The sequence below is a fragment of the Acipenser ruthenus genome, chromosome 26 (assembly GCF_902713425.1).
Source record: "Acipenser ruthenus chromosome 26, fAciRut3.2 maternal haplotype, whole genome shotgun sequence".
Lineage (NCBI taxonomy): Eukaryota > Metazoa > Chordata > Actinopteri > Acipenseriformes > Acipenseridae > Acipenser > Acipenser ruthenus.
Window position 1 is genome coordinate 14,538,500 of NC_081214.1, and position 18,265 is coordinate 14,556,764.

The 18,265-nt window shown below is 38.1% G+C and overlaps 1 protein-coding gene across 3 annotated transcripts in view; it reads right to left on the reverse strand.

The window, feature by feature from the left end:
* LOC117430564 (myotubularin-like) overlaps nt 1-17,871 on the reverse strand; it is a 46,472-nt gene extending 28,601 nt beyond the window's left edge. For 2 of the 3 annotated variants that reach the window (XM_059000742.1, XM_059000740.1), the window contains exons 1-3: nt 17,804-17,871; nt 2,324-2,407; nt 1,222-1,294 (exon numbers count right to left, since the gene is read on the reverse strand). In XM_059000742.1, coding sequence (XP_058856725.1) covers nt 1,222-1,294; nt 2,324-2,386 — 136 coding nt within the window. In that variant the 5' untranslated portion in view covers nt 2,387-2,407; nt 17,804-17,871. Of the gene's footprint in view, nt 1-1,221; nt 1,295-2,323; nt 2,408-17,612; nt 17,754-17,803 lie in introns of those variants that run through there. The other variant, XM_059000741.1, reaches the window with a different exon arrangement.
* Between the last annotated feature and the right edge of the window lie 394 nt (nt 17,872-18,265).

The window sequence follows — 18,265 nt, forward strand, 5'->3', positions numbered from 1 at the left end:
CTTAGTCAATGACAAGGCTCACAAAGACTCTGACACTATAACATGAGTAAAAAAATATGAAAACCACACATGCATGATGACAAGTAATAAAGAACTGATAAAAACAGAAATCAGATCCACTCCTAGCTAATGCATTCCCAGTGGGGGATAATAAGCTCATGTTCCTGCAGTGCTAAAAATATTGCTGAAAAATGCACCACATAGGATTTGTTTTATGAGGCTCCTTCCCTTACCATTTCTTCAAAGGTTCAGTGATTAGTTTTAAGGTGTTTTGAGTAGAATAAAGGCCTTGTTTGTTGTGCAGCACCACACCATTTCACTCAATTTGCAATGTTTGTGAAAAAAAAAGCAGCTGATTAATATTATACAACACAGTGACAAACAACTCAGCAAGGAGTATCAACCAAAGCTTTAAAAAGCATAACATCTCCTATAGTTACTTGCTTCTAATCCAGGTGAAGCTTAGTACTATAATATTATTAGTAGTAGTATTATTATATGCTTCTTGCCACAACACTAAGTTCACTGTCTGTGTGAACTACTTTCATCATAAACAACCTGGCAGACACCATCTGATTTTGAAACTCCCTGAACTGTAAGGTCAGCATTAGCAGTAGAGAAGTGGCATTACATCATTCAGGCTACCACAGTACTCTACTTTGACCAAATTGACTAAATACTAGTACAGCAGCTGCTTTCACATATCATTACTCAACTGCATCTTACCCGCAGTCATACCTGTGCTGACAGTGACACTGTGCCTCTATCTCCACAAGCAAGACTCTGGGAAGAATACCATCCAATCTCTGAACTAAAGTTTCTCTTTGCTGTCGGCGTCCCACAATGCAATGCACATCAATTAGTTGCTAAGGGAATGCTGGATGCTCTATATAAAGCAGGGGTGTCCAATCACAGTCCTGGAGGGGCATTCCACTCCAGGTTTTACAGGTGAAATTATATAATCAACTACTTCAGGGTCTGGATGAGGATTTACTTGGTTCAATTAAACAATTTAGAACAGGGTTGGAACAAAGACCAGGCGTGGAAGGGCCACCTTTAGCTACCCCTGACATAAAGGTTGCCCCATAGAAAGTCTGGCATCATAGATATCATTATTAATATTGGCTGTATTAATATTAATATTATTTCGTCAGTCAAAGTGAAAATAATGTCTGGAAAAAAAAATAAAAGCAAACGGTTGTAATGAGGCACAGTGCTTACCTGTGATTCTTTCTTCCCCTGGTAACTGTGGCACGTCCGCTAGAGGTTCCATTCTGAGACTTTCTCTTGATGCCTGAAGAGCAGCCAGGAACGCAAGCACACCGAGGGGGAATGTTACAGAGCTGGATAAACTGGTTGTTCACAAATTGCAGGATTATCCAGGATTATCATTCAGACTATTTTCAATATAAGGATCTTCAAGTTCAGCGTGTTCATAACGATACTACTACAAACTTTGTTTTACTTTTGTAATTCCCCACCTTGCAAAGACCAGCCCTTGATAACTGTGTTTCAGCAGCTCTGCCCAGGTCACTGGAACACTCCCTCTGTGGCTGCTAAGAAGGCCAACACCCTTTCAAGCTTTCAAAACCCAGGTTTTGCTCTGTAATTTCTGCAGTAAATATGGCTTCATACAATCGTACAGCATTGTTTAAAATAATACTTTATATAATCTACTTTTTCCAAACTCTGAATTTCTTACCTCTTTAAAAGTGCATAGAAATAACAGAATTGTGATAAATCTTACATAATATGTATTACCATCATTGTGCTGCTGTATATACCATACAAGTTAAATTGTATGTTTCTGTCGTTTCCTGTTGGAGACCCAGCGTTTCTGACAAACAGCCAACATCATCATACTACACTACTGCTAATCACATGAAATTGCGAATAGACACTAAACAGAAGGCATTTAAAACAGCAGGATACTGCACTTCACTCATACTGTATTAACTGTATTGATTGTGGGGTAGTGTCAGTCATTCGTACTGATGCTGGGAGCGCTGTTCAGCTTGCTTCGGTTCAGAGAGCAATTGGCTTTAAGGTCGCCCGTCCATAAGGGTTGCAGTGGAGAGGTGACATGCAAAACTTCAAATTGAAAAACAGGGATAAAACAACTGCTTAAAAATGTGGTTAAAAAAAACAAAAAACTGTTGAGTTTATATAAAAGAAAGAACACCACAGGGTCTGGGCCTCAACATCAGGAGAAAACGTGTGCAGTAAAAATAAAAGCCTGCAGAACCACGAGTGCACTAAAATTATATATATATATATATATATATATATATATTTTTTTTTTTTTTTAAGTTCTCATACTCACATTCTTACTGCTGTTGTTTTCCAAGTTGTTGGAATTATATGTCGGTGTTGAAGCCGAAGCCATTGTTTGAGTTTTAAGACGGAACTGAAAATGTCAAAAAGAAGAGAGTAATTATAACAGCTGATTAAAATGCAAGAGTAAGATAAAACGTGAAACATTTTTAATCGGTTCAGTTTCTTTTTTTTAAATGAACTCTTTCAGCTGTTTTTGACGTCCAATCTGTTTTCAGTAAAACCAAAATAAAAGTTTAAAACCGAAAAAACAGATGGAGCGTGTGCAGACAATCAAACAGGATACCACTATTACACACGTTATTTTGTTTTTTAAACTGCAAATAAACTCAATAGAGTGTGATTGCATCACTCATACAAATTTATTGTACAACTAGACAATGTAGAAAGAATAGAATAATGAACTGCATCTCATGATGGTTTTCAAAATTGAAATTATTTAATCAACAAGCTGGCTTTAAAGAGACTGATGTTTGGCAGCATTTTAAAATAGTTTCGGATGAGGAAACACGTCTATTTTAGAATGTCATCTAGATCTCTGTCAGCAAAAACACTAAAGCTAGAACTCAGGCAGCCTTCAGCCCATTACTATAATACACATGACTAACACGATAGATAAGGCACTTGAATTCAGTCAATATGTAGATAGAATGCACAAAAATGTAATCAGACAAACAAAAACTAGGTTCAGTACATGCAGAGTAAATGAAGCTACCTTAAGAAAGATCTTATTTAAAGCAGCTTCCAGATATTTACACTAAGACCCCAAGCAGTAGGCTACAATGCCCATTTGAATCCAGTTTCACAATGGTTCAGAAATACAGCATTTGCTGTTTTAGGCAGTCTAGCATTATTCTAAAATGTTTATTAAGTCCAAATTATGTCTAAAACAGAGCAATTGAACAGGCTAACAATAATTATTATTAATATTATTATTATTATTTTTTTAAAACTCAAAATTCCAGCTTCAGCTTTTCACTTCTTAGCATTTAACAAAGGTTTTGGTTAGGGTACCCAGGCTGATTGTTTGCATATGCCTGTTAGTACTCGCTCCAACACCTTTCATCAACAAACATAAAAAGAAAACAGCAATAGTCATTTGAACACCCAGACTAACTATGAAGCTGCGGTTATCCCTACTGAGGGCTTTCAGAATCAATCAGGTACAGTCAGCCTTGTCATAACTTGATTTATGTTACTACTGTATATTCATTATTTATGCCACTGGCTTAGTGTTGAGACTGCCAACACTTTCTCATCATAAAAAAAAAAAAGTCAGTTTCGGGGAGCTCCCGAGTGGCGCATCCGGTAAAGGCACTCCGCCCGGAGTGCAGGATGTGCCCTATAGCTTGCAGATCGCTGGTTTGAATCCAATCGACCCCTGTGGCTGGCCAGGCACCTGCAGGCCAGCCTGTACGCAATTCAGAATTGCGTGGTCTTCCAACGCTGTCAGTTCTGAATACGGCTGCACGGTGGGCTTGCAGAGCGAAAAAAGCGGACGGCTGACGGCACTCGTTTTGGAGGACGTGAGTGCTCGTCTTCGTCTCTCCCAAGTTAGTTCGGGGGTTGCAGCAGTGAGCCAGGTTGAATGATAACTGGACATTCGAAATTTGGAAGAAAATTGGAAAATTAATACAAATAAAAAAAAAAGTCTGTTTCAGTCTTATCTTTTGTCAGTATAGTTCGGTTTGGAATTATGACAATTTCGGTTTGGGAAAATCATAACCGTTGCATCAGATCATTGTAGCAAAAAAAGATATAGACAGCACTTTAAATGAGAAAGGGTTTTATGAATGCATGGTACAGCATGTAACAAAAAATGAATATTTGAGAAAGACCTGGTTCAAGCAATGTGGCTGTGTGTTTTACTGAGAGAATCATAGAATACAGCTGTGTACCGACTGTGAAGTAGTGCACTGCCTCTATACCTAAGAAAGTCGTTACAGCAACCATATTAGGTAAGAGGCCAATGTCAAGGTCAATTTTACCAACACATTTAAGCATACAGTGTTCATGTAATGATAAGAATATGAAGTCACTACCTGAAATAGTGTCTGAGACATTTAACACAGGGGCAGTGGCAACTTTGTAAATTTATTGACCATAATATACAGTAGCACCTTTGAGCTACTATACTGTTGGTATAAAAATAAAACAAACACATAGGCCTGTATAGGACCTTTCATCACAAGTGATCTAAAAACGCGTCATAATAAAACCATGATGGGATCAAAATGTTTTAAAATGAAAAAAATACCACCTGGAAGACCAGACTGTAACCATAAACCTGTCCCCCTGCCACACTTCCGCGGCTGATTAAATAGCAGGATACTTTGATTTTTTTGTCCCCAAATTAAATTGGTGAGGATAACAGGACCTTTTGCTTGCAGGTGGACTGTTTTTTTTTATTCCATGATCCTTCAGATGACAGATCTACAGAGTTAAAGTAAAATTTCCCCTTGGCTTTTTATCCCTTTGTAATAAACGGTCTATCTGCTTAGTAAACAGGCCCTGTGCCCGGCACTGCACAGAACACTGCAGTATGTTTCACAGTGGAAAAGGCAAAGCTGCTTTAATTTGTTCCATATGTGATTTAAAAAAGTGAAGAACCCTTTCTGTCTTAGCAAACTCAGGGCAAAACACTCAAAGGCAGCACAGTACTGTTTGGTTAATCAAGGGGTATAGGTGATAGATTAAGTGCACACAGACTCTACTGTAAATTCTTTACATATATCAGAAGGTCAGATACAGCACCGTACACATCCCAGGCTCAAAGTACCTACACTGACACCTTATGCATAGATTTAAGACTTGCATTTGTCCCTCTGAATGAGTTCAACCTATAATTCACCCAGGTGCATACGTTTGCACTGCAGTAGGTGCAATTTCCTCACTGATCACCACAAGCAGACAGGTTACAAAGAAGGCAGCAGCGGCATCAATGGAATTTCTCAGCAAACAGCTTCATCTTGTTTGTAAAATGAAAACCTTCAAGCCATGTCAGATTTGGAACTGTTCTGTTTCTAAGGCATGAGACACTATTGCATTGCTGCCAACAGTCTAATTCACAACCCTTGTCAGATAGACCATCGAGCTACAGATCTTTATCAGCATCATAAAAAAAGCAGTTCACCTTACCTACAGTACATGTGCATTTTACAAAAGAACAACTTGACTGAACTGCATCCCAAGCCAGACTGCTCTACATATAGGCCTATGGTATGTATAAATGTATAGTAATACGGACTGTGACAGAGAGCATGTATGAATCCTAGTCAACAATCTCCCTCCTGACCTGTGAGGTCGCTGTAAAACAGGAACAGTGTGCCCCAGACTGGATGGTTCGACAGTTCATTCCAGGGTCAGTTGGAAGGGGGCGGAGCCACAATACCAGAAGTCATCGCCTTAATGCGGTAGGCGATGTGTCAGTCACGGATTGGATGATATGTGATTGGCCTCGCCACCAAAGGAGGCGTGACTAAGGGTATTTCAGGGGATGTGGCCAAGCAATCTGTTCTTTTGTTATGGTTACGGACAGACCTGTAAAAGGAGTACAGAGATAAGATAACTGAGTGCTGCATTTTGTTTGTGTTTATAACTGTTTATTTGTAATTATTAGACGGCTAAACACCTGGGAGCTGTCGCTGTCAAGCCAGCATTAAAACCCGGATTACAACTACTGCAACTCCTGCAGGGGAAGAAATCAGTTTATTAATTTCTAATACACGATAAGCTACTGTAGGCTAAACACAGTATTTTTATGTGGTGGCAGATTTGTATGTTATTAAAACAAGCACATTCATAGCCATCATTCTGTATGTGTGAAGTACAGTGTGTGTTTCTTTACTAGGCAGAAAAGGCAAAGTTCCAGGCTATAAAAACATTATGTGACCTTAACTAACACTGCACATTAACAGCTTTGAATGAATTTCTCCAGTCTGGCTGAGTGGTTTAACCCTGTCTAGCTCTGAAGCCTGTTATTAAAGCAAGAAGAACTGTACAGCAGGCGCTTATCCTTTTTAATTGTTTCCAGGCAACACACCCGTTTGCAAGTGGCTGAGGGATGCTAAAGCTTGATCAGTTATCAGATCAGTAGTACCTCTTTTATACAGTGGATCAGTGTGGATATATCCTCTGAACTTGCAGGTTTAATGGATCTCCTTTCTTCAGCAGGGCTCAAAACACTATTTCTACAACCAACCAGTCAGGAGTTTCTTTATTTCTTCCTACTGTACATGTTCAACACCGATAAATAAAGAAAATACACAGGTTTAGTTTCGAAATGACCCTTGTTTGCAACGTTTTATGCCATTAATTTTAGTGTTGTTTTTCATTTTTAGTTAAACTGCTAATAGAAACTCTATTCCGTTTTTGAAAATTTCAAAATAATTGGTTCAAGTCAATTTAAGTACAATGTCAAAATATAGATATCATACTACTACTGTACAGTCCAGTAGTAACAGTGTAAATCACTGACAAGTGGTACTTCAATGGCTTTAAAAAGTAATAATTAACAGTGCACCGGTAAGTAAAATCAAGTTATACATCCTACATCACCTGATTAACTTATTTTATTTTGGCTTATCGAGTACCCAAACACTTCAAGAACATATCTTTGCGTTACTGAACATTTATTTCCAAAACCGACAGTATAGTTCCAGCTGCACTGGCTTTTACAAATTTGCTGTATTAATTACAGTTTTAAAGAAAAGGATTAAACAGTGCCACTTGCATCAATTAAAAAACACAAAAAACAAATACATTCATTTTGTTAAATCAGAACCATAACCACACACATACTTTGCAAGTGTACCACTGCGTTGCACTGACATGAAGAACAAGTTACAGTATGGATTAAAGTCATTCAAAGCACTCCATTCAAACAAAATGTTTTCTACATCAGGCCATAAACACTTTCCTCCTATCAGCTTGTTTTTCTTTCGCCATATTTTTAAATGTGTCTTTGTTTAGTCTCCAGTCACGCACTGTTTTGTCATTAATTCAAAACTCTTAAGCAAAGCGATCACCATGCTTTTTAGCAATGTCAACAACGCGCAATTTCAAATCTGTTGTGTAGCTTTTTCGTTTTTTTTTGTCTGACTGTCCTACTTTATCCTGTCTCAAAGACACCTGCATTATAATATTTCATTGCAGTTACAACAAACGCAAGACTTCATAAGTTCACTCAGCTTTCTAACCAATAGCTGTTTGCTACGGATCCCAGGGGCGGGTTCAGTCTGCATGTTGACAAATCAATCGCTCGGGATGGGGGGTAGAAATAAGGAAATTCATAGAAATGGACAGCTATTGTGTTAACAGTGAAGCAGTACAGCTGTGACGTGTTCATATGCCAAAGACTGGTAACTTTAACCACTATATTTTTTCTCCACGTACATACATCTGGGTCAATAGTTCAGTCAAAAGTCTGAAAGCTTGCGCTTATCATTTAAAACAACTAATGGTATTAAGATAACTAATTAAAACTTTTAATTAGAACAGTGGTTTTGTGTTTCTACCTAGCAACACAACCTGAATGTCGTAGATCCTGAAAAAAAATAAATCGGGTTGTCAAGAGTTTGTTGAGCCAAAACCGTGGCTGTAGTAATCCCATTGGTATATTATAGTTTGTGGCACTGTGTGGCGTGGTACAGCCTGCCCCTGTGCGGATTGGGTTTATTTTGGGGTTGTGTTATATTATTATTATGTAAATGTACTGGTTTGTGGTTTAAACACTGTTTTATTGTTTTACAGCATGGATGGGGTTATAATGCCCCATTCAGCTAAAATCGTGCGAATGCGTGGTCGGCAGTGAGTGATTACTGACAAACTGGCTGTCGACCACGCGTATGAGAAAGCCCGGGCAGAATGTGGTCGAGGGAGAAACTAGGTAGTTGATAGCCAGTTAATCCCTCAACCACAATATAAAAACCAGCAGCTTTTGCTGATCAAGGGCTGGATGTTCAGAAGTGGAACGTGAGTGAAAGAGAACTAAAAAGATAAGGCGCTTCACCCACAGTATTGTTGTCATTCTCTTCCTGGTCTGACGTCACCCACAAGCCATCCGGGAGAGTTACTGGTACAGTAGTTCAACAGACACACCGGCGCATATGTAGCACCCGTGTATTAGTCGCTTTCCCCTTTTTAGGGCCCCCAAAACATGCCTAGAAAATCAACATACAACGTTTTTTACGGTAAACCAGGGGAGTTCTGATACCCAGGGCTGGTTGCTTTGCTAGTGCAAGTTTCAAGCCCTGTTTTATCCTAAAGTTTTATTGTTACTCGTCGTTTTTGAGTGTTGTTCTCCTCCACTGATGGCAGTATTTGAATGGCATTCTTTTGAAAATATTCATGATGCACTTTTATGGCTGTAATTTTATTTCAGGGATATAAATCAAAAAAGCACAAAAGACTCGCTCAGGTAACCCAACATGGAGTCGTGTCTCTCCAAAATGGCAAAATACAGCACGAAAGCTTTTTAAGGTAAGGTGAAATTATTATAATTGAAAAATAATGCATACACAAGGCTATGAAGGTTAAACTACGACAACAGATCTTTAATGTTTCACAGTAAAACAGTCAAACGAGAACCATTTAAACATTCATATGGAATCAATCCTGGCACACTTCAAATGCAAACCCACTGCAGATGCTAACTTACTCCCACTCAGACCCCTGGCACACAAAACACCTTAGTATCACTGAACAGATAATGGTTGTCTTCAAAAACTGTATGCAAAACATTTTAATGAGCAAGCTGTCTCACAAATGCAGAGATACACTGCCCCTAATATCTAATTGCACACCATACATTAGGTTTTCTTTAGACTGTCCAGTATAGGGTAAAACTTCAAGTCAATTGTGATCTTCAGAGATGAGAAAGTGATGACGATTTTCATTCTAAAAGGAGCAATGTACAGTAATTGCTACTACACCTGCTCCATTCTGTTATTTACAACATCCAGCAAGTAATTACTGGAAGAAGCAACTTGATCTAATTTGGGAATACTATAGCAAACTGTACAGGATGCACATTCGTACAAAATCCAGAAAATGCTACGTTGCGGAGCAGCAAAATCATGAGCCCACTGTACTTACGAAAGTGGTTGAAAAATAGCATGATCATTTCCAAATGCAATACTCAGTCCACATAATCTTGTAACAAAAAAGCAGAAATCAAAGAATAGAAGGCAGGGTGAAAACAGCAGCAAGAACCACAATGAAAATAACTGATAGGAGGCTTCATTGTGCAGAATTACAGCACCACGTATGAGGTCTGCAAGTCAGGAGACACTGGCGATCCGCCCTCGCTCAGTGCTTCACTCTACAGTACATCTAAATGGAAGCCTACTTATTTTAAAACAAAGTCCTTTCAAATAATGTTTTTTTGACATTGTATCTTTTCTGTGTGCCCTGAAAAAACAGACAAGGGTTGGAACACTGAAGAAGTCACAATTTTATAGGGTCAGATGTGTGAGTGCTGACTGTATTGTACTTTTGTTACGGTTTGCTCATTAAAAAAAATACAAGTTTTATTGATAAAGGAGGGACAATTGTCCACTGTATTGTAGGGAGACCACAACATTTACCTGTAGTGACCAGGAAGGCAAGGGACTTATAAAGGGCAACAAATACATTCTGCAATTATTCATCTGCCCCGGGACAGTGCTGTACTGCTGTGCATCCATCTCAAAATCAGCGTTTTTTACATATTGCATCAACATAGTTATACTGGAAAATAATATAACTATTTCAGATTAATGAAGTTAACATGCAAATACAGTACACAGTATAAATAATGGTAGTAGAAATAGACAAAGACAAGCTTACCATGAAATGTTTTCTTTTGAAAATCCCCCGTTCACGACATAAAAAATCATTGTTGTAGAACACGTACCACTGTCTCTGCGGGTAGCTGGCAACAGCAGAACTATTACAGCTTTGCTGTTTAAAAGTTTTTTAAATTTTTCTTTTAGCACTGAAGTTTGATTGGTTGTTACTCTGACTGGTTACGGATTTAAACAACATTTTTTTTTTTTTTTTTAACATTTTGCTTTGACCCCCAACTGGTAGAAATCCACACAAATAAAGTAAAAAAATATATAATTTTATATATCTAATTACTATATGCATAAACTGATGTAATCAATTTAATATGCATAATAGTTTTTAAAGCGTTACTAGCAATGTTACACAGTAATCCACAGCTCCACATGCAGAACTGCGGTTTTTTACCCTTTCATAACGTCGATGAATCGATGCACTGGCTTTTTTGGAGAAAGATATATCAATAGTGAAAAATTAGGCATCGCCCCAGCCTTAATTTTTAATGATGTCTCAATCCTAAATTCTAGGTGATGCTAGACTTTTGGCCATAGCTGTACAGATAGGCAGCCGCACTGCCCCCACACTCACAGGGGATGTGCATACTCAGCAGCGGGCATAACTTGCTAAAGAATGTCTTCACCAAGCTTCATTAGAAATTTGCTTTGCTTTTTTGAAGTTACAAATACCATAGATGTACAGTAGTCATGCTCAAAAAGAGGTGATTTAAATTAGTTACAGTCTAATTTTTTGTTTAATTGCTGTTTACAGCAAAACTCTAGAGGTGAAGAACTGTGTTTGCAACTGTAGCAAATTAACCAACCTTTGACAGTACATCACAATATATTTCAATGAAGTAATTTCCAGTCAACTTATTTGCTAAAGTCTGTACCCTTTTCTATTTAACACTTTGTGCAAGTGTATTATTATTATTATTATTATTATTATTATTATTATTATTATTATTATAAAAATGAAACATTGTTATGAAACAATATTATGAAACATTGCCAAAATTAGATCATTTCTGTCTATCTGATGCTGAAAAAGTAATCCATGCTTTTATTTCATGTAGACTGGACTATTGTAATGCTCTTTTTTCTGGACTTACTAGCCAAGCTTTATTAAGGCTGCAGCTTGTGCAAAATGCAGCTGCAAGGGTCCTTACCAAAACCAAAAGGAGAGCACATATGACTCCTGTACTTGCTTCTCTGCACTGGCTTCCAGTGAAATATTGAATTGATTTTAAAATTCTATTGCTTACATTTAAAGCACTATATGGAATGGCACCAGATTACTTCTCAGAGTTGTTGTCTCTTTATCAGCCTCGGCGTGCATTGAGGTCGACTAATAGTGGCCTCCTCTGTATTCCGAGGGTGAGGCTCAAGAGGAAAGGAGAGGTTGCTTTTTGTGTTCGTGCTCCGCAGCTGTGGAACTCTCTCCCCGACCATGTCAGAGGTTCATCTACAGTAGCTACTTTTAAATCTAGGCTTAAGACCTATTTTTATAACTTAGCTTTTTGATTTTATATATTGTTGTTTTTAGTTGTTTTAAACTGTGTCTTTTTTCTCTTTTTGCTATATATGATGGGTTTTTTTTTAACCTGTTTAATTTATTCATCAATTTATGCCGTTTTATTAACTTTGATTTTAATTTTTGTGTTCTGTTACCTTCTTTTTTGTTTTTTGTGCAGCGCCTTGAACCTTGTGGTATGAAAGGCGCTCTATAAATAAAGATTATTATTATTATTTATTATTATTATTATTATTATTATTATTATTATTATTATTATTATTATTATTATTATTATTATTATTATTATTATTATTATATTATAATGAGCTCTCTTCCTGACCTTGCTAAAAATAACAACAATTTGAGAATAAAAATAACAATTTGAGATAGAGTGCTACTGCACCATTCACTGTATCTCCAATCTCCCTTTTCTCTCCAAAACGCTTGAAAGGGCTGTAGCCAGTCAGCTGATGAAACATCTCACAGATAACAATCTGCTTGAATCTCTACAGTCTGGCTTCCGGCCGCATCACAGTATCGAAACTGCTCTGCTCCGGATTGTGAATGATCTCCTGCTTAATGCTGATGCTGCTGCTGCTCCCTATGTCCTTGTCCTCCTTGACCTAACAGCCGCTTTTGACACCATAGATCATACCATTCTTTTTGACCGCCTTCAGAAGTATGCTGGGATCTCTGGAACCTATCCGGACAAATGCTGTCTGTTTTCTATGCTGGATTCAGTAGTGTCGCAAACCCAGTCACTTGTGGTGTCCCCCAAGGATCTGTTCTTGGGGCCCCTTCTCTTCAACATCTACATACTTCCCTTGTGTCACCTCATCCGCCAACACAGTCTCATGTTTCACTCCTATGCTGACGACACACAGCTCTACTTAAAACTCGACCCTAGAAGCCCTTCTGCCATGGTCTGGCTCTCGGCTTGCATTCAAGACATCAAGGCCTGGATGTCTGCCAATTTTCTTCACCTGAACACTAGCAAATCTGAACTCCTTCTAGTAGGATCTAAAACTCAACTTACAAATCTCTATATAGCTGCCCTGAACCTCGGAAACTGTCTGCTGATGCCTTCCCCCTGCACCACGAAGCCTTGGTGTACTTCTTGACAGCAACCTCTCCTTTGATGCCCACATCTCCTCCGTGGTCAAATCTTCCTTCTACCATCTTCGAAACATCTCCAAAGTCTGTCACTACCTTTCCCTCCAAGATGCGGTGATATTTTGTCATGCATTTGTCTCCTCTCGACTCGACTACTGCAACTCTATATGGTGGTCTCCCGGCACGCACCATAAACCGACTGCAGCTAGTTCAGAATGCCGCTGCCTGGATCCTTACCAAATATAAAAAACGTGATCACATCACCCCCCGTCTTGCCCAGCTGCACTGGCTACCTGTAAAGTTCAGGATTACTTTCAAAACTCTCCTGCTCACCTACAATGCCCTTCATCACACAGGTCCTGAGTACCTCCTTAACTTGCTGACCCGCCATGTCCCTGCCTGCAAGCTGAGGTCCACCGACTCTGGCCTGCTTGTTATCCCCAAGCAAAAGTGCACCACACTTGCACGCTTGTTTAGCTTTGGAACTCTCTCCCAGCTTTGGTGCATGATGCTCCCACCATCACTCTCAAGACCCACCTGTTCTCTCTTGCTTTCTATGCTCTTTAAGCCTGATATCTGCTATTAGCTGCTGTGTTGCTGCTACTATTTCATGTATTATGCACTTTTTTTTTTTACTGTATAGCATGTATTATGCATTTCTCTGTATTTGAAGTATTATGGATTTTCTTGTTGTTACTGCATCTTGTAAAGCACTTTGTGATGGTGGTCCACGATGAAAGGCGCTATATAAAATAAAAATCGATTGATTGATTGATTTCCATAGAGATACTTCGCTGCACAGTATGGTACCTTTGCGAGCTCAGGTTTCAGAAGAATATCTATAGGATTTTTTCTTAAACTTACTGCAAAGCTGCACAGGTTTGCACGATCAAGCTCATTTTAAAATAAACTGCAATGCACTGGAGACAGATGCACAAGTGTGTGTGGTCACATCCAGTGTTGTGCGCTCTGCATGATCAGACAGGGACAAGAAACACTGCTTGACAAAACACCTGCCAGTAGACAAGACCATAATAATGCACAACTGCAGTGTTCTATTTCAGCTCAGGGAGCTTACTGTAACTGAAAAGCAAACACTTAGGCTTGAAAAGTAACAACCACAGGGATGGAAATAACACTCCAATTGCATAGCAGTTCGATCCATTCATGGTTTTACTAGGAGTTTAATAAGACACACCTGAGCTTGTTAAAGTACCTGCTGAATACACTATGATTAATCAGGGTCATTTTAAAACCTGAAATGGGATACTGCTATGCAATACGAGTCTTATTTATTTCTCTACATCTGTAATACATTTCTTTTCCCCAAAACAGCACAGGACAATTTTTGAAACCTCAAAACGTTCTGTATCTGAAAGTTTATGACTGCTGTACCCAGATAAGATAACCTGCAACTCCTTTACACAAGATTTCCTGAAGCCAGACAAATAGAAATGGCTTGGGCACAGCTGAATACTGGAAGGCATTCAACTGGGCTAGCAACCAGTTTGGACTCCACTAACGACAGAGTAAAGCCACTGCTAATTGGTCACTCATGGTCAAGTGGACCACGTTCTAGGAAGGTGTTCCCTGCATTTGTGGTTGCTGATGCAAAAAAACAGACGTGATGGATAAAAGGGTTGCAGGGTAGGTGTCGAGTGCATACAAAAGAGCTGTGTGAATGGTCATAATGCATTTAAAGTTTGTAAAAATACCAATTCTGATTACTTTTTACTTTGTCTTTCTCCATGTGGGGTATGACCCAGACAAATAACATCAGTGTCACTTTAAAGTCTGTTTCAATGGCTTCCCACCAAAAACAAATGAGTAACCGGAATAACCCCACACAGTAACTACATTTGCACTGCCAAGGAATATTTACTGTGCCACTCTGCAGACGAGTCTGGTAAATTGTGACTAGAAGAGGAATGCAGATTGTCATGTTTAAACTGTTCTGAGAAGCCCTCTGTAGAACAGTAATCAGGTGCTTTGGAATGTCCTGTACTGTATGCCCATGTCAAGGGCCAATGGCACTAATTAGGCAGAGACCAACAGTGACAATTAGTGTGGAATCCACTACGCATGTGAGGTAAAACGCAGCATGTGTGAAAGGCTACTATACCTTAGTGCTTGTTTCTTTCTGTGGTTCAAGTTAAGGGCTCAGGTTTTTATTTAATCATTTCTTTGTCTCTTGTATTACATATTACCCAGCTCTAAAACAATCACTACAGCTGCACACTGTTTAAACTCTTAGAGGCTGTCCATCTGTAAGTATGGTAGCACAATAAAGCACACACTTACAGTATAATTACTTATGCTTTAATTATTACAATGTACATGTACATATTGAGCACTGTGCAATAAATCTTATTCATTAACACCATTTTAATCTATTTAATGATATGCTTAGTGCTTATTATGTCAGGGTATTGGTGAACTCCCGACAAGTCAACTCTGCTTTGTGTCCCTATTGATCAGTCCCTCTGAAGTTCTATTAAAAGGGTCTGATTGTACTACTCTATACATTATAACAGTACTCCTGTTCTGTGCAGCCAGCCTTGTGAAACACAAACTTGGACATTCATACAGCACCACAAAGCCAGAGCTCTTTAAATTACAGTACCAGTACAACTATTATTAGAACAAGCATGAGGCTCCAAAAACAGTCAGAGCGAATGTCACCAGTGTGTGCTTCACCCTTCATCCTAAAATGCAGCCTTCTGCTTGATATTTCCTTTTATACTGAGAAGTGATATGAAATGTTTCTGTTGCATACTGTAGCAATCAATACAACTGGAGTTGAGGCCCACCAGAGAGCAAACACGGAAATGACATCAGTCTGGTCAAATAAGAGGGGCACTATTTATAACTCTGACAACTTGAGCTGGGTCACAGAGCACTACTTACAGACTCATCACCTGCTGGTTTAAAAAGGACCCCTTCGCTTTCTGAGCTTACCTTGGCTCAGATTCAAACATTGTTGAGTCAAAAGTTGATGCTTTTGTGCGAGAACAATATATTTCATTTTGCCAAATATTTAATTAGCAGCACGTTGAAAACACTGCCAGTCTCTTGCTTGTTAGCAGGACTTCCTTGTCACATCCTCAAATTAGTTTTTCTAGCAACACCTTTTCACTGCCTAGCATGCAATCCTATTAACTTTAAGTGAAAAATAATGTTGATTTTTCTTGGAAAAGCCACTGTGCTTTGAAGTTAACTTTCCAACAACAACAACCACCACCATGTCTAAAAACCAAGCAGAAAACAAAAATGATCTGAAACAACATTAAAATTAAGCAAATCTAATAAACTTAAATTTAGCCAACAACGAGTTACTGTACACATTGCACTTCAGAAAGGCTGTGACCATCACATCGTATTGATGAAATCTTGAACTAAAATACTTTTTATTGTACGACTGTCTGTATGCAGTCACACAGAAGTTAAATATTGGAGCATTAACAAGTTTACATTCTCGCGTGGGTTTGCTTTTTGGGGAACTGATTTTATTTATATATATATATATATATATAAAGTACTAATATTTACAGACAGTAAGAAGGCTATGTGATGTGATTTTTTATATATAATACAAAATAATAAATGGTCTTCACTCAGTTACAGGAAAATAATTCCATCTAGGGTTTCTGTGACGTCATAAACTACGAGACCGAAGGTCAAGTAAGTCACAGAAACCCGAGATGGAATTGTTTTCCTAACTCACTGAAGAGGCCCATCTATTATTTTTTATAATACATGGATACCCTTGCGATGCTAATATTAAAGAAGACGAGGTTCAGCGGTACAGTTGGGTTTTTTTAAATGTAGTGTTTCTGTGCTGTACAGACGCTCTGTAAAGCTTCAGCTTTATTTGGTTGATTGCCTTTAACTTGTTTTAATTTCCTGTTCCTATCCAATTTCTCTGAGATAGGAATGTACCAGCTTTACATCATTTATTTTTTATTTTTTTTAACATTCTCATTTTGTTGATCATTAATGAACATTTCTGTATTGTGGGTGTTGTCGAGTGATTGAAAACAAGACATTTTGTGTTTTAATTGAAAGTGATGGTCTCGAGGAGTCGAATGGGTCAAAGTTCAAGTATATTTTCCTCTAGAGGAATGATCACTTTGACATCACTACTGTGGTATAATGTCTTTTTTTCAAATGGCTCAATATTAAACTTTATTAACAGACACAATAAGTGAAAGATGAGGCACCTGTAGAGCACATAATGCCACCGTTGCACAAGCACGGTCAGGTCATTTCTGTTCATATTTAAAACACATGTTAAGACATATTTGATAATGTATTTAGGAAAACCACTCAGACATTAGAATTATTCAGGATGTAGAGCACATTTACTGACACTGGAAGTTTTTTTTTTTTTATGATCATTGTTAGCACCAAAGCACAACGATTTTTGAAAGAAGTTAAAGTACCACTGAAAATTCAAACTTTAATTTAAGCAAGTAACTCAGCATTTACTTTTATATTAAGCTTCCCATTGTAGACACAGACCAAAATCAAAAGATTGAACTACACTAATATATATATATATATATATATATATATATATATATATATATATAAGTGTAGTTCAATCACACACATACACACACAAAGACACGTCAATATAAGTAATATACACACACATCAATATAATAAATAGTTGCTTCTATGCTATTTCACACAAGACTAAAATACAAACAGCAACGCGCGACGAGATTAACTAACTGTTTGTCAAACGTTAATATTATCATGCAACGACAACCATGTTTAAATGCTGAACTTAGCCTGTCAAAGTTTCAGAAGTGCTCCTGACTCACACCACTTCAAAAGCTGCGCCCCATTATGTGTTCCATGATCTTTTCTGAACCAGGAAATAACACAGGCCCGACTGTGAATCTGTATGCTTCTGAGTTCTCGTTTCAACCAGTAAACCGAAAAAACTGCGGCTGAAACAAAAAAAAAACATACATGCAGGCAATTTTTTGTATACAGAAATCCAGCCACTTACCCCGAACTCTCCCAACCTATGACTCAGTGCAAGGTCCTAGCTTCAGCTTGTTTTTTTTTTTTCACCGCTGAAGGGATTTTACATTGTCATGTGACCTAAAACCTGAAGCAGGGATTGGTTCCCAATGAAGCAGTGCTCAACAATGCACTGTGGGAAACGTAGTCTTTTATGATTTGTATGACCACTTTTTTAAAAGATCATTGAAATTGATGGGAAAAACTGGTGTTGTGTTTTCTTCAAATTTTTGCTGTTATATGTCGGTAGCAGATTGTAATTGGATAAGGAATAACTTAAATGTAACAAAAATATGTTTAAAATGATAACATTAATATGTCAAAATATTTTATTAAATACATAAACAATCCCATCTGAAGCAGTGCTTTCCTAATAGTTGCTGCTCTTTCTGTCACTAGGAGTAGCCATTGACTTAAAAATTCCACCTTCTTTCTTTTCTCTATAACC